At 39.5% G+C, this 19,627-nt stretch overlaps 1 protein-coding gene across 3 annotated transcripts in view; it reads right to left on the bottom strand.

The window, feature by feature from the left end:
* The window catches only part of KCNG3 (potassium voltage-gated channel modifier subfamily G member 3), a 61,686-nt gene that overhangs the window by 1,398 nt on the left and 40,661 nt on the right, over window positions 1-19,627 (bottom strand). For 2 of the 3 annotated variants that reach the window (XM_029936312.1, XM_029936313.1), the window contains exon 2: window positions 14,362-15,195. In XM_029936312.1, the coding sequence (XP_029792172.1) occupies window positions 14,550-15,195 (646 nt within the window). In that variant the 3' untranslated portion in view covers window positions 14,362-14,549. Of the gene's footprint in view, window positions 1-14,361; window positions 15,196-19,627 lie in introns of those variants that run through there. The other variant, XM_029936314.1, reaches the window with a different exon arrangement.

Here is a 19,627-nt window from a genome sequence, read left to right as displayed (position 1 = left end):
GGTCTCATGTGGGATGGTGAGATGATGAGCTTATTGAGCAAAATTAAACTTCAGCAAAAAGCAAATTTTAAAATACATCCAAGAAAAACTTTTCCTATAGTTTTTTAACATAAGACTGAACTACTGTGATATAAAAATGGTTGAATGTATAAGGTACTATTTAGTGCAAAACAGACATATATATATATATATATATATATATCTTAAGTAATTTAAATAGAATAGCATCTATAACTCAGTATGTATAATATATTTTAAAAATCTACATTCTGTGACCTTTACAAAAGTAGATATATTCTTTACTTTCAAGTTACAAATGGCATAACAGTTTTACCTTTGGATATTTCCAGTCAATGGCTGTATACAATGAAAGATGATATAAATCTAAGTCATAAGCCATTCAGTACATTAACATGTAAGCCATTAGTTTGGGGCCCAAAAGTGGAAAGTGAGGAATACTATGTAAAATGGAACAAAAGTATACCCTAGATTTCTGCTTGTTCAAAAACATATAGTCTGTATGGGTTTTTAGTTATTGAATAGTTTGATTCAATGACATTCAGTGAAGAAATCTCATTACTAACAGTACTCACAATAAAAATGTTTCCTTAAAATAAAAGTAGATAGTATTCATCATACAAAGATAAACTAATCACAGCGTAAATTTATTTTAAGTTTGATCATTACTGCACCTGTTTCCTTTGCCAAACTCCCAGTGATATTAAGAGAAAAAAATTCTAATTATTTTCACCTATTAATTTAATCAGGTACTCCAGAAAAACAATATTCTAAAAAGGCAGTTCAACAGGAATTGCTTCTTAAATTTCCAAATTAGATCAAAATAAGGGAGACAAAGAGGGACTCAAAAAATTAGACTATGTAAATGAATAGATAATAGTAACAAAAAAGTTATATCCCAAATTTGGAGGAGGCTCCTGGCTGGCTCAGCCAGAGAGCAGATGACTCTTGATCTTGCAGTCATGAGTTCGAGCCCCACGATGGATGTAGAGATTACTTAAATAAAATTTTATTTTTTTTAATTTTTATTTTTGAGAGACAGAGACATCAGGAGCAGGGGCCAGAGAGAGAGGGAGATACAGAATCCGAAGACAGGCTCCAGGCTCTGAGCTGTCAGCACAGAGCCCGACGCAGGGCTCAAACTCACAAACCATAAGATCATGACCTGAGCTAAAGTCGGACGCTTAACCGACTGAGTCACCCAGACGCCCCACTTAAATAAAATTTTAAAACTTTTTTAAGAAATGGGGAAATTCAACGTTTTGGTAACTTCCATCTTGATGGCATAAAGATTGTGGATGATTGAACAGAAGTTTCCATTAGAACAGACGTACACAGGTTAACGGGAAGATCCACAACCTAAATCCCATTTCCACAGTGGTATCAGGCACCATCTGGTTGTGGGAACCTCCGGCTGCTTCCTATAGAGACAGGAACAAAGCATGCTCAAGGTCTCATTGGCACCAAAATCAGATTTCTCCTTTGTAAAAATGTCCTGATATTCATTAATAGAAGGGGGCAGCTCTAAGTGTAAATGTTAAGTATTCCTTCGTTTGAAGGGATCTAGAAATCTGTTTATTTAGTAATTAACCAAATGTGCCACTGACTTCAAACACTTGGACATCTAGAGACAGCCGCAAATCAGCCATAGCTTCTGCCCACAGAATGATTCATGACAGCAACCTGAACTCTGGGTAAGATCGGTTTTCTACTTTGACTACACCAGACAAAGCCAATCACTAAGTACTCGCTGCGACTGCCTGTTCGCCATGTTCAATCGCAAAATGCCATAAACATAGTAGCCCAGGGTGTGGTTCTGCACAATCTCTCTGCAGCCCAATTATGGCACTTTTGACATGTCCTCCTCCTAAGAGAAACTGCCCTGCCCACAGCCATACCCCCACCTCAAAAAGACTGCTTTCCCGAAGCCTGGAACCTGGCTTAGAAAACCACTCCCACACCTTGGTGATGGTAAGGCTAAACGAATGCTACTCTGGAATTTGAACAGAGAAAGAAGAAAAAGAATTAACCAGTGTGTACCAGGTGAAGATAACACTGAAAGCGGTGCATTGCTGAGGGATGCCATCTCTGAGCGGCAGAAGAGATATCAGAACCGCCAGACCCAGTCAGGCAGCTGCTGCCCGGTCTTTTACAAAAACACCTGTTACCTCCCAGGCCCACCGGTTCCCTGTAGCATGTAACCCATAAATACAGCGAGAGTGATGTATTTTTGAGTTACTGCTGGTTATCCTTTTTTTTTTTTTCTCTCAGCAAATTTTGTTTTTTAGGATGACCAACTAGGGTCAGAGATTTACTTTCAGAATAGTTAATAAAAGTATTAAGTAAAAATTAAAGAATGGTAAGACATTACTACATTACATTTTATGGAAAAGCTTCCCTAATTTTCATTACCCTGTAAATATGAGGAATTGTAGTCATTATTAAAGTGCTCAATGACTAGTAATTGGGAATTCTACTCTTCCTAAGAATGGTTGTTATAAATAGTACTGAATACATTTGTAGCAAAGTATACCTCCCTTTGAAACTTTTTTTCCTAAACATTTTTGGTAACATTACAAAAGTAAGGTGCCTAAAATCCCGGATCATAACTCCATTGGGTCTGATGTCCACATTTGTACTGAAGATTATTAACATTCACCCAGCATACTCGTGAGATTTATTAGAACTGTAGTCATTAACCAGAGGCCTTTGGGGCATATGTACAAAATTAGACAGCTATAAGTATTCAGTTAAATACTACAATAGCAATTTGACTTGTAAAAAAAAAACCCGCCTAGTAGAGCTCTACCCATTAAAAGTTAGACAGGCTGCAAAACATGGCCTTGCAAGTGCTCTTCCAAACCATTTGGGACTTCCCAAATTGATGCTGTTTACGGATAATATTGAGCTTTTCTCCAATTATTTCACTGACATAATTTCCTAGAGGAATTTCACAATGATTATATTCATGATAAGGGATTACATTTAAAAAATCTGGGCTTAGGATTTGTGTAAAGGACCCGCAGGTGAAACAAAAAAAAAAGATCTTTTGCACAGAACAGGATGGGTTTTTTCAAAGGGCATCTGCCAGGGTGAGGCCAGCTGATACCCCACAGGGCCCACAGCAGCGATACCTGTTAGGCAAACTTCCCTACTATGTGCACACCAAGGATTTAAAAATAAATAAATAACTTTGCTACAGCAATGCCACAGGTTAACTAACTGTCAAGTCTTGTTTTGGAGATGACTCCTTCCCCCTCCCAGTAATTCAGTGATTCTTGCACTTCCTGTAAGTCCTATGAAAGGATGCGGACTTACACACACTAGGAAATCCAGTTCCCGGAAGCACAGAGAGGCTCCCTGCTTCTCGGGTTTTTCTACCAAGGTATCCCCAAGACAGGCGGAAGAGAACTTCATGCAACAGCAAAGACTGTTGGTGGAGATGGAGCCCGCCTGGCTCCACCCTCGGGCATCCTACCAGAATCCGGACTATCTGAGTATGAGAAGCACAAGGTCCGATAATACAGAGACGTTAAAAAAAACCAACCAACAGAAACACATTATCTTTCTTGTATCTATGTGTCTCTGTATCTTTAGGCAAGTGAATACAAACTCAAATTAACTTGAGTTAATGAAGAGAATCGGTTTAATAGTCTTAGAAACTATTAAAATGTACATCAATTGATGAACCATAAAAAGCATCAACAAGCACTTCTATGGCCTCAACCCGATTAGTTATCTTGTATGGATTTGGAAATTCACTTCAACAAAATTTATCTCCTGACACAGATGATACAACTCAACTCACAATAAAATCTACCCATCTCTTAATTAAAACATATTTCCACAATCCAAAAACTTTTCATGATAAAGCACTGAATTAACTAGAAATACAAGAAAGCTTTCTCAACCTGTTCCAGGGTATCTATGAAAACCCCATCGCAAACATCTTAATGGTAAAAGACTAGGCGTTTTCTCCCTAAGATCAGGAATAAGACAAGGATATTCACTCTCACCACATCTATTTGAGACTGTGGTAGAAGTTCTAGCTGGGGTAATTCAGCAAGACAAAGAGATAAAAGGAAGGAAGAAGTAAAATTATCTCTTTCTGCAAATGATATGACCTTATATGTAGAAAACTGTGAAAAATCCTCACTGTCAGAACTATTAAGCTCAGCAAGGTTCCAGGACAAAAGATCAAGATACAAAAATCAGTTGTGTTTCTAAATGCTAGCAACGAATAATCTGAAAATGAAATTAAGAAAGCAATTGCATTAACAATAGCATCAAAAAGAATAAATACTAGGAATAAATTAAACCAAAAAAGTGCAAGGCTTCTATACTGGAAACTACAGAACACTGAAGAAAATTAAAGAAGACTTAAGTAAATGGAAAGACATACTGTGTTCATGGATTGGAAGACTCAATATTGTTAAGAGGGCAGTACTACCTTGATTGATCTACATTCTCAATCAAAATTCAATGCAATTCCCTATCAAATTTCTAACTGCCTTTTTTTTGTAGAAATGGACAACCTGATCTAAATTCATACGGAAATGCAAGGAATCCATAACAATCTTGTAAAAGAAAAACTCAAACTTCCTGGTTTCCAAACTTACTGTAAAGTCTTTTCTGTGGTTCTCGCATAACAGACATCTAAATCAATGAAAGAAAACTGAGCATATAGAAATAAACACATACATCTATCGCAGTCTGAGTTTTGACAATTACGCCAATACCACTCAATGGTGAAAAAAAAGTGTCTTCAATGGTAGAGGAACAACCGGATACCACCTCCAAAAAATAGAGGCGAGCCCCTATGTCATACCATGTACAAAAATTAACTCAAAAATGGATCAGATCCCTGAAAGTAAGACCTAGAAATATAAAACTTTTAGAAGGAAACAGAGGAGTAAATCTTCATGACTTTGAGTTTCTTAGATACAACACCAAAAGCACAAGAGACAAAAAAGATGAACTACATCAGAAATTAAAACTTGTATGCTACAAGAGGTGCCTGGGTGGCTTGGTTAGTTACCAACTCTTGATTTCTGCTCAAGTCATGATCTCATGGTTTGTGAGTTTGAGCCCTGCGTCGGGCTCTGTGCTGCTGTGGAGCTGCTTGGGATTCTCTCTCTCTCTCTCTCTCTCTCTCTCTCTCTCTCTTTCTGTCTCCCTCTTTCTCTGCCCCTACCCTGCTCTCTCTCTCTCTCTCTCTCTCAAAAGAAATAAATAAACCTATAAAAAAAACACAAAAAAACTTGCATGCTACAAATGATACTCTTAAGAAAGTGAAAAGATAGTCCTTAAACTGAGAGAAATGATTTGTAAATCATGTATCTGTTAAGAATCTGGTATCCAGAATATATAAAGAAGTCTTATAATTCAACAATAAAAAGATAACCCATTTTAAATGGGAAAATTATTTGAATAGGTATTTCTTGGAAAGGATACACAAACAATCAATAAGTACATGAAAATATGCTCAATATCAGTCATTAGGAAAATGCAAATCAAAATCACAATGAGAAGCACCTGGCTGGCTTAGTCAATAGAGCATCTGACTCTTGATCTCCGGGTCATTAGTTCAAGCCCCCAGTTGGGTGTAGAGATTACTTTTTTAAAAATCACAGGGGTGTCTGAGTGGCTCAGTGGGCTAAGTGTCTGACTTTGGCTCAGGTCATGATCTCATTGTTCATGAGTTCAAGCCCCGCACTGGGATCTGCTGACAGCTCAGAGCCTGAAGCCTGCTTTGGATTCTGTGTCTCCCTCTCTTTCTTTCTCTCTGTGCCCCTCTCCCACTCACATTCTCTCTTAAAAAAAATTTTTTAGGGGTGCCTGGGTGGCTCAGTTGGTTAAGTGTCCGGCTTTGGCTCAGGTCATGATCTCACAGTTTGTGGGTTCCAGCCCTGCGTCGGGCTCTGTGCTGACAGCTCAGAGCCTGGAGCTTGTTTTGGATTCTGTGTCTCCCTCTCTCTCTGACCCTCCCCTGTCATGCTCGTCTCTCAAAAATCAATAAAAAAAAATAAAAATTTTTTTAATTTAAAAAAATCACAATGAGATACTACTTCACACCCATCAGGATGGCAAGTATAAGAAAAAGGAAAAGGAAAATAAGCGTTGAGGAGGATGTGGAGAAACGAAACCCTCATATGTTGCTAGTGAGAATGTATGGCAGTTCCTCAAAAAGTTATACATAGTGTTACCTCTATAACCCAGTAATTCCATTCCTGGGTGTGTATATAAGGGAATGAATAACATACCCTCACACAGTAACTCGTACATGAAAGTTCACAGCAGCATTGTCCAGAACATCCAAGCAGTGTCAACAACCCAAATATTCATCAATAGACAAACGGATGAACAAAATGTGGCATATCCACACAACAGAATATTATTCAGCAATAAACCACTGCCATACTGATTCATGCTATAACATGGATAAACCTTGAAAACATTATACTAAGGGAAAGAAGCCAGAAACAAAGGCCACATTGTTGTAGGCTAGCTAATGGAATGCAATGGGTTAACATCTTCTGGAATGTAATGGGTTAACTTACTGAATGATTTGTTGCAAACTGTTCCCCAGCCCCTTTTGTATGGTCTGATCAAGGCCATGCCTACACAAAAATTGCTTAGTCACTTCCCCACTATGATTTGTCATTTTAGAAGAACAAAGAACAAAGAACAAACCTGATAGGTTCCTGCCAAAACTGGTGACTGCCGTGTCAAAATGTAATTGGCTATCATAGAATCCTCACAATGTAATTGGCTATCATAGAATCCTACGTATGTCTATATAATCTCAATGTAACTTTTGTTTGGGGCCATTCTCTGCTCCTTACCATCTGGAGTTCAGGTTTGTCCCGCTGTAAATAAAGCTTTGCCTTGCCTCAATTCGGCTTTGGTGGTCTTTTCAACATCAGCCTACAACACACATGTTGCCATTTATATGAAATGTTCAGAATAGGCAAAACTATAAAGACAGAAAGTAGATTAGTGGTTTCCAGGGGATAGGTGAGGGGGGAATGAATGGGAGAGGTGACCACTAGCAAGGATGGGGTACATGAATATGTTCTGGAGTTAGAGAGCGGTGATGACTGCATAGCTCTGGGAATATACTAAAATCACAGAATTGTATACTTTGAAAGGATAAATTTTATGGTATGTGAATTATACCTCAATTTTTAAAAAATCCATTGAAATATGACCACCTCTATTTCAGCAGTTGATAAAATTCCATAAATTCCTTATTATTAGGTCAAATGTTACGATAATTCCTCAGATTGGATTTCACACATAGCAGTTTTTTGATAATTTGATCGGATTCTTTTTGTTTTTAATTTTTTTAAACATTTATTTATTTATTGGGGGGGGAGGGGCAAAGAGAGGGAGACACAGAATCCGAAGCAGGCTCCAGGCTCTGAGCTATCAGCATAGAGCCTGACATGGGGCTTGAAGTCACAAACCACAGGACCATGACCTGAGCCAAAGCCAGATGCTTAACCAACTGAGCCACCTTGGCGCCCCACTTTAATCTGATTCTGATTCTTATGCAGGTATGCCCAACTCAAAAGACTTTACTATTATATACATGAAAAGTCAAATCTAAAAAACATATGCTAGGGGATAATACCACAAAAGAAGGTTGAATCACAGGAAGGATTCCCTAAGTGAGTCCCTGTGCACATCTGCTATTGTGTGTATGAAATATGATGTTTACCAACTTTTTTTCATACAAATGTTTGGAAATCTATTTATTACAAAAAGTGGGATGCGCCAAATTATCTCTTGCATGCTACAGTCCTGTCTCTGCCTTGCACTGCAACACATACAGGTGCATAAATTTAAAAAGTGTATATAGGGGGGCACCTGGGTGGCTCAGTCTACCAACTCTTGATTTTGGCTCAGGTCATGATTCCAGGGTTGTGAGATAGAGCCCCACATCAGGTTCTGCACTGAGCATGGAGCCTGATTGAGATTCTCTCTCTCTCCCTCTGTCCCTCTTTTCTGGTCATGCTCTCTCTCTAAAATAAATAAAATTAAAGAAAATTTTGTAATAAAAATTTTTAATGTATTTAAGAAAAGATATAAATATATATATGTTGCTCAACTTCCATCTGATCTTTTTAAACTGAGTTGATTGGAAGAGTTAATAAAAGGTGATTTCCCTTAAGTCATTATAAGACAAATCTTATCAAGAAGGGGACCATGACCTATTATTCTAATTTTACAACTATGATTTATACTATTTATTTAAAAACCTTCCAGGGCACCTGGGTGGCTCAGTTGGTTAAGCGTCCAACTTCAACTCAGGTCATGATCTCACAGTTGTGAGTTCGAGCCCCTCATCAGACTCTGTGCTGACAGCTCAGAGCTTGAAGCCTGCTTCCGATTCTGTGTCTCCCTCTCTCTCTGCCCCTCCCCCATCCCTGCTTTATCTCTCTCAAGATTGTGCACAAAAACAACCTTTCACTTGAACCTTACAAGCCTTACATCAATTTCATGATTTTGCATTTTTATCTCCAAGTGTTTCATATAAAAGATTGGCTATGGTTAAAACAATAAAACAAAATAAACGTATATATAGCTATGATTGGCCACACACACCACTTATATCACAGTTCAGGATTTATAACTCAAATATTGTTTTCCACTAAAAACATGAAATTCTCCTGCCCTCTGTACTGTAGAGAAGGAAAAAATGGAATTCCATCAGAGCTATGAGATCAAGCTTGTAGCATACAGCTAAAAAATACAGTAAGTTGAACAAATCATTGTACATTAACACAGAAAAAACACCTGTCATTACTTATGTGTCCTTTCTTTAAAAACAAATCACCTTGGGGCATCTTGGTGACTCAGTCAGTCAAGCATCCACCTTTGACTCAGGTCGTGATGTCTTGGTTCCTGAGTTCAAGCCCCACACCAGGCTCTCTACTGTCAGCGTGAAGCCTGCTTCAGATCCTCTGTCTGCATCTCTCTGCCCCTCCCCTGTTCTCTCTCTCTCTCCCTCTCAAAATAAATAAACTTCAAAAAATGAAATAATTAAAGTCTAAGGGAAGGGAAAACTACCTAATACAAAATTATGTGAAATTTTAGTTTGTTTTAATACAATTTTGCATAAATAAAGGAAGATCACTTCTTCAGATATAAATGACATCGCATTACTTAGTTCTGGTAGGTGAAATCCAAATATTTATTCCCTCAGGCTTTCATTCACTAAATGTCATTTATGCTTTCACTATGCTTGGTATAGTGTTAAATCAAAGGATTCTCACCAAAGCTACTTAAAATTAATTCGCTTAAATTATAGCATAAATGCAGATTATCAAATTCAATTCACTAAAACAAAAACGCAATTAAATTTACACTATTGGTCTAAAGTTTAAGTACCTATGGGGGGGGCACCTGGGTGGCTCAGTTAGTGAGGGGCTCTGCCCCTCCCCTGCACGCTCAGGCTCTCTCAAAATAAACAAACTGAAAAACTTTACTGAAAGTCTGAGTTCCCAAGCCATCCTTCCTAACATCTAGTCTAAAAAAGCAACATTTGCTCTTTATTTGACCTATAAGAAGGGGCTCCAAAGCCTCAAAGAAAATATTTAAAAAGAAATTCTTCATGCCTTCTGATGTTATAAAATAAAACAGAAGTATGTCCAAAGACTACTGAACTAAAAGCCTGGAAACCAGGTTTCTGGGGCCTGACCTGATATGGTGACCTGCTGGGGGCCGCATCGGCCTTGCTGGATGACACAGTCACAGCGAGGAAATGGCAGACGTTTGCACAGCTCCTGCCATGAGAGGCAAAATTGGTATCTCCTTCTGCTACTACTGTTCTTGTTGAAAATGAGCCTGCTGTTGTTGATTAGGCCTCACAATATTCCAAATTAGACTGATATTCCCCACACAGTTAACCCATTAGAAAAAACATTTTCCTGTCCCTGCATAAGAGATTTTAGATCAAACCACTGTAGATGTTTGCCAAGAGGCTCTTCTAATGAGCCTTACAGACCCAAGACATAGATTATGAAGGAGTTAAAAACACAAGAGTTGCATTTAAGTCTGGCCTGGAGAAAAGGAGCCTATTTTGGAGATAAGAAATAGAAGGAAGACAAGGTCAGAACATAGTTCCTTCCCAAGATCCACATACTACAAATACCCTCCCTTGAATTGAGTTCAGTAATGAGGATGGATAAGAAAACAGAAACCCAGGTGCAAGGTTAACACACATAGGGCCCCCATTGTGCTTACTTTAAAGAAAGGGCTTTCTCAAACAACTTGTTAACAAGCATTCTTTCTCTTGTAGTTAATGAGCCAAACAAAATAACTCCTAGCCTATCTATATACAACTTAACCTGTTTTAATCTTAGCATTACTAACTTAAATAATGTGTATGTTATCCTGTATTTTACTAAAAACATCCTGTTATTCTCTTGGTTATAAGATTTACTCAACCTCACTGTAAGTGCATTACATGACTTGGTTGTAACTTAATTAAAAACAAACCCATAAATATTGTCAAAAGACCAACCCATACAAAATAAGGTAAGTTTGTTACTTTCTTAATCTGGGGGACTGACGGCAAGAATGAAGGGGGTGGTTCTACATAAATACTTCTGTAAAACCTGTTTCTGTACAGTTTTGCTGATCAAAGCATCTTATCAAGAAGAACTAGCCACTGTAAAAAAATTCTATTTTCTGATGTCATGTTATCGCTTGACCTATGAATAAAGACCCAAAACAGACAGAGCAGAGATGCCTGCCTGGTGATCAGAAAAAAAACGTGAGGCTCTCTCATCACTCTCTCGTGCCGACACCGTCCACTCTTCAGGGACCCCTGGACCTGCTGGAGCTGGACTCTGGTAGTGACCAACTCTCCCAGTCTGCCTGATATGAAAGGATCTCCTCGGATGGGGGGAACTTCAGTGCTAAAACAAAGGAAGTCCCAGGCAAATCAGGATGATAGTTAAATCATAAGCCACTGGGAGCACAGTTCCCTGGCTGCTGACATTTGGACAAGATAAAGGGCAAAGGAAGGGGACATGGTAGACGAGAAAGTCTGTAGTGCCCTTTAGTTCTTCTTCTTTTTTTTTTTAAATGTTTATTCATTTATGAGAGAGACAGAGTGTGAGCAGGGGAGGGGTTGAGAGATGGAGACAGAATCTGAAGCAGGCTCCAGGCTCTGAGCTGTCAGCACAGAGCCCAACGTGGGACTCAAACCCACAAATCTGAGATCATGACCTGGGCCAAAGTTGGATGCTTAACCGATTGAGCCACCCAGGCACCCCTAGGGCCCTTTAGTTGTAATTTACTATCACCCTATGAAATATTTACACCATATTTGTTTGGACTGTATATTGCATACCATAAGTGAGTGTACATTTATGTAGGATCAGAGAGCTCTGGGAATATTTTGTGAAGCTATGTATGAAGTTTGGGGTTACAGAAGCTTAATAGTGAAACATAGCTAGAAGGTATCAGTTTTTTATTTTTCATTTCTATAGCAAAGAAGAAAAATAAGCTGCTTTTAGAAAATATCAAGCCAACAAAGGAAATCCTTCCAACATCAATATCCAATGTAACCCATCTTCCCCACCCTTCAGGTCATAGGAGACAGAGGCAAGACATCTGGACCAAAACTTAAAAACAGATTATTACTTTGACTTACTGACAGCTACTGTGAAAGAATGTATTTCTACATTTTTTAGGAAAGTAAGAACTTACAAATGTGTGGTTACACGTAATTGCAAAAACCAAGAGCCAAGCAAATGCAAATGCCAGTTTCAACCAGCAACCCACAGTATGAGAGAGCCATAAAAGAAAAAGATAAATAAGGCCTTGGATTGTTATGAGTATGTTTGCTTCTAAATGCATTCTGTAATTTGTATCTTTCATTCGAAAAAAAAAAACCCCACCATTTTAGAGGATACAAAACAACTCATATGTAAGATCAAGTCACAATCTCACATGTGGTAAAAATCAGAGCCAACATTTGGGTTTCCTCTTTCCTCACTAAGCACTCTAATAATTCAGGATAACATCTGACTTACTGGTTTTAATACAGACCCTAATGAAAGTATGCCATGAAGATGGAGTTATGAGAAACGTTCAAATGCCCAACTAAAGAAGTCATCCTACTAAATGACTTTTTTAAAAGCAGTGACATTCAGGGGAAGTTTTAAGAAAAAATGCCTCTGTTCCTCAAAAATTACAATGTCCACGTTATAGTCTCTTAACTCATGAATGAAGTATTCTATCATTTCTCATCACCGTGCTTAGTAAATGGGTAGCTGAGCTTTCATTAATATTAGTCATTAGACGCCCTTGGTCTGCCGTCACCAACAAGAGATTTCTGGTTCCTTAAAGGGCAGCCTCGAAGTCTGTGTGTGTTCACACACGTGGCTCTACATGAGCCTATGTGGGGGTGGGCTTCTCCTCGCCTCTTCACACAGAAATTTCTCCCCCCAAATCAGTTAACGAAAGCATGTGCCCAAATCTGTCACAGATGCTGCGGGCATATGAAGGTATGTGCAGGAAGGAAGGTCCAGCCCTCAAGGTAATTGTAATTTACTTGGGAACATAAGACTATTTCCATGAAGGCTTCCCAGGGCCAGCAGAATGGATGGCTACCATATTTTTATTAGTGATATGGGGATGCTATCAGCTGCATAGTATCTGTATGAACCACAAAGCCTTAATCAAAATAGGTAAGAAAAAATAAATCCATGCCATTTATTTCCAATATATTAAAATACAATAAATATACAATAAATAACAGAATTTGAGTGTATAATAAGTAGCATACCAGTGTGCAATAGTAAAAAAGATGGGGTGAGATTCTTTTCATGGCTAAAATATCACATGAATTCAGAAATCAGGGAAAAGGAATGGCTTTGCTATTATTCCCCCAGCAATGGCAATGGCAAACAAGTGTGTCCTCCTGAGGCCTCCCTCAAACCCCAGGCATGGGTTAAGAATAAGCTGCTAGGTTAGGTAGGTTTCTAGACATCCAGGTTTTGGCCCTAATTTCTCCACAGTCATATCCTCTCTTGCCCTGGTTGTCTACCTGTGCTAGTTGACGTTTGAACTAGATGATGGCTAATATTCTTTTAATGAACATTTCTCTTCTATAATAAATATATCCAGGCCCCATCTCCTCTCTACCCGCCCTCTCCACTCCCATGAAATTACAGTGTACAACATTAAATTATTTGTGAATCTATGACTTTAATTTTTTTGTTTATATATCAGCTTCCTTATGGCAACTGGTTAACAAAGCAAAATCTTAATTCATAGTGCTAAAATTTATCACTAAACAGTCATCAGTTTTATATTATCTAATCCTAATAACCTACCCGGATTAATGTGGCATATTATTCAACATTGTTACAAGAAGTTTTGGTGTAGCTGCAATTCAACATGGTGAAGCTCAGATCAAACAATTATGTATTCATTGCTTTTAGCTGGCTTAAAACTGGCTTAGCTACATAGCAACTAAGAATAAGGAAATATTTAATTTCTCTTTTTATAAAAATCCAGTGACAACATCTAAGTACGACTTTGGCATTAAAAGGCTACATAAACATCCTTTCATCTGGTAAGTCTTATTAAGCCCACGGAAAAAAATTAAGTGCAGAAGTAGATAAATATGGGTTGTAATATCAAACTATTTCTTTTATCATTTTTATGTTGGAAATATTCTTGTTTGGACATCTGAATGTTAGGAAAATTATCACCTAGTAACAGCAGTGAATGAATTCAAGTAAAATCAACTCCAGTAAAATGCTAAAACAATACAAGCTCCCCTCATTCTTAAATACTCTGTTGAGTCATCTCAGTAAAGAGATAAAACAAATCCAAAATGGAAAAAAGAAAACATGCTCAAGCTTCCATAAAGCTGTATGATAAGGTGAATAACTGAAACAAAAATAAATCAGGGAATTGAGAAATATGCTAGGAAGGTTTTTCAAATACTACCCTTGCTTGTATCTAGCTCCATTATACAGTTTAAAATTCGGCCAAATTTTTAAAGTATTTGTTAAACAGTTCCTGCATGTGACATATGTTTCCAGGATACTTCTGACATTGATATGAGAGATTATAAAACATTTAGAAATAAAAATGTTACTCTCCAACAAAAAACACTGTAACTTCCAAGCTTCTTGTGAATTCATAAGATGAAAAATCTTGTGGAAAATGTTACCTTTTGGTTTTAAAATGTTCAAATAATATACTTTAAAACAAACACAAAAAGTATAATCATTCAAGGCAAGAAGACGATGAGCATAAATAAAATAAGGTCCTATAATTTATTCTAGGAGTCATTACTTTTCCTTCCCGGTCTCAATCCCATTGACTCCATTGTAAGTACATTTTTTTCATCCCTGCAGCTGGGAAGGGTAAGTTTTACCCTACCAACACGATGGCAGTACCGCGGCAGTGCTCACCCAGCAAGACGCACATGATGACTAGGAAATGGCGTCAACTCTTTCTATCAAACGAAGTGTATGCAAGAATTGATTTGCAATGCATTAATTTAGGAACTCAGCAGAGAGGCTTCTACTATATCTGGCTGATCTAAACTTGAGCTCATGATAGCACTGCACGAAGCTATGGTAGATAAAAGTGATAGGCAATGCCAAGAGAACAATCCCACTGACAACACAAACTCCTCCAAGAATTCTTCCGGGCATGGTGATAGGATACATATCTCCATAGCCAACTGTAGTCATAGAGATAATCACCCACCAGCAGGCAGCAGGGATGCTGGCGAAGTCCTTGTTGGATGTTTCCAGGTCCAACCCATGTTCAAGAAGCTGAGAAAGTGCACTAAAGATTGCCATGGCAACACAAATGAAGACAAGTAACATAACCATCTCTCGATAACATCGTTTGAGAGTCAAACCAAGCGTCTGGAGACCAATGAAGTGACGGGCAAGCTTAATCACCCAAAAAATCCTCATCATTCTAAGCACCCTCAAGGTGACTCCAGCCCTCTGGAGTTGAGAGTTCTCGCCCGTAAAAACTGTCATTAACACGGAGATGTAATACGGAGTGATTGCCAGTAAATCAATGATGTTCAGGGGTCTCTTGACAAACTCACACTTGTTTTTGGAGACGATGAACCTCACGATGCACTCTGCAGTGAACCAACCTATGCAGATAGCTTCAATTATCCTGTCAAGAGAACAAAGGAAGAATTGATCATTTTATTTTTAAGCATTTTAATAGCTTTTAGATATCTTCAGATAATACTACATTGAGATACAAATTCAGTTCCTTTTTTCCAGAAAACATAAAGAACAGACAGTATTACCAACATCATCAGACCCACCAGGACACAACAGAATAACAAATATAATTCAAAAGAAAATTGAACTTGATAAAGTTTCTATTTATATACTGCATGTAATACCACTTTTTTTTTTTTTTTTGCTTGCCACTACTTCTTTTAAAACCTCGATCTCTTATTTATAGGTTTTTTTTAACTTACCTTATATGGAGCTAGCCACAATATGAAATGTTACTTACGCTGTGAGAACAGTGGCTCCCAACTGTGACATGAGTTACAAGGTAGGGCAGAATGCCTTTGTTCCTACAGATGGTGGACATATACAAGTTTTCAATGATATATTTCTTGGTAAATAAGCATGGACTCAAGGGGCGTCTGGGTGGCTCAGTTGGTTAAGCATCTGACTTTAGCTCAGGTCATGATCTCACACTTTGTGGGTTCGAGCCCCACATTGGGCTCTGTGCTGACAGCTCAGAGTCTGGAGTCTGCTTTGGATTCTGTGTCTCCCTCTCTCTCTGCTCCTCCCCCACTCATGCTCGCTTTCTCTCTCAAAAATAAATATTAAAAAAAATTAAAAACAAAAGAGTGAACTCAAGATCTTTTCTTCAAATGTTACTCTGCTTTCTTCTCCTGTAGGCTTGTGTGGGAAACACAGCAGCTTTTTGAGCTATGCAAAAGTGCCAGTGCCCTCACCAGGATGGTGCCAGGTCACGACCATCCTCAACACAAGGGTCGTGGTGGAAAAAAGGCGAAGGAGTCCTGCACTGGAGCAAAACAATCCCTGGATTTCCTCCCAAAGACCCAGCTAATTTGTTTGTTTTCCATAGCTAATTTTATGCAACATGTATTTTAAAATATAAGGCCACAGTTTACCTAGAGCAATATTTACCAACCTTTCCACATCACTACACACAGTAAAAATAATATTTACATAGCACACTGGCAGCAATGGGCAGTATTCTTAAGTAGAAGCCACCAGCCCAGGGGCTCTGGCTACTCTGGCCCTCGCCTGCACTCCTCAAGGCTGAGGAAATTAAACCTCAGCACACTGTTTTAGAAGCCTTGATCCAGAAAGAGAGGTGATTCCGAAGTAGTTTTTAAAATATCAAATTACCTTTTGAAATTCTAAGCAAAAGTTACAATTAGTACACCATCATTTATTTTCTCCACACAATTCTTTCCCACCACTGGCTTGCCCCCAAGCATCTGAAGTACAATGGAGAGAGGAGACACTGGGGAAGGTGGGATGGGAGGGCCCCTGGGGCAACATTCTGAAAAGAATGAAAAGTGCATTCCACAGATCACAAGTTGGCTGGAGGTTACTCAGAAAAATGAACAAATAAAATGAACCATGTTCCCCTACGACAGGGTTGGCAGGACTGTAAAGGCTAATTTTGTTTTTTTGAATAGGTAGGAGATTCACATGTTTCTTTAAAAGATGAGAAAAGAGAGTATGGAGAGGTGCCTGGGTGGTTCAGTCGGTTGAGTGACCAACTCCTGACTTCGGTTCAGGTCATGATCTCGTGGTTCGTGGGTCTGAGCCCGGTGACAGTAAGAGGCCTGCTTGGGATTCTCTCTCTCTCTCTCTCTCTCTCTCTCTCTCTCTCTCATTAAATGTTTAATGAGTAAACATTAAAAGAAAACTTAAAAAAGAAAAAAGAGGGGCGCCTGGGTGGCTCAGTCAGTTAAGCAGCGACTTCGGCTCAGGTCACAATCTCACGGTTTGTGGGTTCGAGCCCTGCCTCAGGCTCTGTGCTGACAGCTCAGAGCCTGGAGCCTGATTCAGATTCTGTGTCTCCCTCTCTCTCTGACCCTCTCCCACTCATGCTCTGTTTTTCTCTGTCTCAATAATAAATTTTAAAAAACACTTAAAAATTTTTTTTAAAAAGAAAGAAAAGAAAAAAGTATGGAAAGAAAATTCTCACCCTTGCCCTCTTCCCCAGTTACTGGGCCACAATCCCTTCAGAGGCTCTAGGGGAGAATCCACTCCCTGCCTCTTCTAGCTTCTGGTGGCTATGCGCATTCCTTGGCTTGTAGTCATGTCACTCGAGTCTCTGCCTCCATGATCCCACTGCCCCCTCCTCTTCTGTCACAGTGTCAAATCTCTCTGCTTCCTTCTCATGAGGATACATGTGATAGCGCTCAGCGCCCACTGGGCTAATCCAGAATAGCCCGACATCTCAAGATCTTTAATTTAATCAATATGCAAACCCCTTACACCATAGAAGTTAACACCCACTCCAGGGATGAGGACCTGATATCTTTGGGGTAGAGGGGGGAGTGGTTTTCAGCCTACCGCACAAAGTAAGCACACCAAGTCAGCAGAAGTCACAGCTGCCCTTGCTATTTCTCTATTGTATTATCTGCTGCTCTGCTCATGAATCCCACTACCCTGTGATTGGCAGCCAGCTGGCCTGTCCCTGCTGCCATGATGGCCTCTCTGAACCTGGAGGCTTAGAAAACTGGAAGGGTAAATGAAACTCGGTAGATCTAGAAAATAGGAAGCTGCATTTTTTTCAATACGTAGTTTCTTTTTTAACATTTATTTATTTTTGGAAGGGTGGGAGTAGGGGTGGGGCAGAGAGAGAGGGGCAGAGGATCCAAAGCGTGCTCTGCGCTGACAGGCTGATAGCAGTGAGCCCAATGTGGGGCTCAAACTCACGAACTGCTAGATCATGACCTGAGCTAAAGTCGGATGCTCAACCGACTTATCCACCCAGGTGCCCCTCAATATATAGTTTCAACACATATAATACCACATATCACAGGTTCCCCCATATTTCCAGTCCCCCTCTGCAGTTATGCAGGGTCACATGACCCATTCGGACCAATGAACTATGAGCAAAATGACTATTCCTTCTGGGCAAAAGCACTGAAAAGTGAATGCTTATTCTCTTCCCTGCTGTGGCAACCTAGAAGCCAGGAGTCACCCTAAATGGCTACAAGATGATTGGGGCCTCTATCAGCCCAAGCCCCTGAGTGTCTGTACAGAGAAAGATAAGACATTCCCCACCCTGACTGATTTGATATGATATGTGAGCGACAAATAAATCTTGGTTGTGTTAAGCCACTGAGATTGCTAAATTGGCTGCTATGCTAGGTAATAAACCGGTAAATATAGTAAGTAGTAGGATGCACACTCAAAAGGGACTGCAGCAGCACACAGTGGTGGTAGTAATCATTTTCGCAGATGGGCTGTGGTTAACGCACACCAGTTCTACAGCTTAAGTCCTATGTCTCCCCTCTAGCCGGACAGGAGCAGGAGCGCCCCACCTGATGCCACAGGCCTGCTGAAGGGGCCTAGCAAGTGGCAGACTCACAGTGATCTTGGGAGGGCTTCTCCCAGCAATAAAACCCTAACATTCCATTAAATTAAGAAGAGCAAAAATTCCAATTGTGCCAAAAATACCAGAACATGTTCTAATTATTTCCACCAGCAGCCAAAGTTGTTTGGATTTAAAAAGGAGGAAATCCAAATGGTGTAGAATAATCTGTCGGTAAGGGAATTTCAGAGGTAAACTCTGTAATGAGGCCCTCTGGGCTCCTCCTGCCCACCCCCCAAGTCAGATGCAGCTTATCCAGAGTTCCCTGCCAAAGGAATGAATCAGTGAGAAACCCCAGGCATCCCTCCTTCACCCAGGACTATGCCAAGGCAGTCTCCAACAACAAACACGACGAAGCCTGCCAAAACTCCCCATGTTGCCAAATGGTGCTCTTGCCAAAGCCACCACCACCAACGGCTGGAAAACTGAGTACTGTTTCACTGAGTGCTACAGCCAACAACTGGGTACTCCCAAAGGTCACTTCTATAAAAAAACAAACAGGAAAAAAGAACTAAAGAAGATACCGAGGGACACCATATTCTGTTGAAGCCCATTTTTCTTTCTTTTGAGGCCCGGACACAAAATGTTCATGAATTCACAGCTAATAAAAATATTTACCATTTATTGAAGCCTTTCAATGCTGGGCACTGTACTAAACACTTTACAGACATAACCTCATTTAATCATTTCTAGAGAGCTATGACGTGTGCACTTTCCCAAATATCTCCATATTCTAGATGATGAAACTGAGCCCGGAAAGTTAAACACACTTAAAAGTGTGACATCTGTTCCAAGGTCACACAACTGAGATGACAGTGGCCCGTGTAAGCGACTCGGCTGCCTCGGGCTTTGAAGTTCTAAGGACCATTTGAAGATGCTAACAATTTTGATGGCAATGTTCACTGTGAACGTGAAATGACATATGCCAATCTTTTGGTCTCCATGTGAGAGCAGTATTTTTCAAACTGTCAGTTCTTAACCCATTAATGGATCA

This window comes from Suricata suricatta, chromosome 4 (genome assembly GCF_006229205.1).
Source record: "Suricata suricatta isolate VVHF042 chromosome 4, meerkat_22Aug2017_6uvM2_HiC, whole genome shotgun sequence".
Taxonomy (NCBI): Eukaryota; Metazoa; Chordata; class Mammalia; order Carnivora; family Herpestidae; genus Suricata; species Suricata suricatta.
This window is presented reverse-complemented; position numbering and strand designations above follow the sequence as displayed.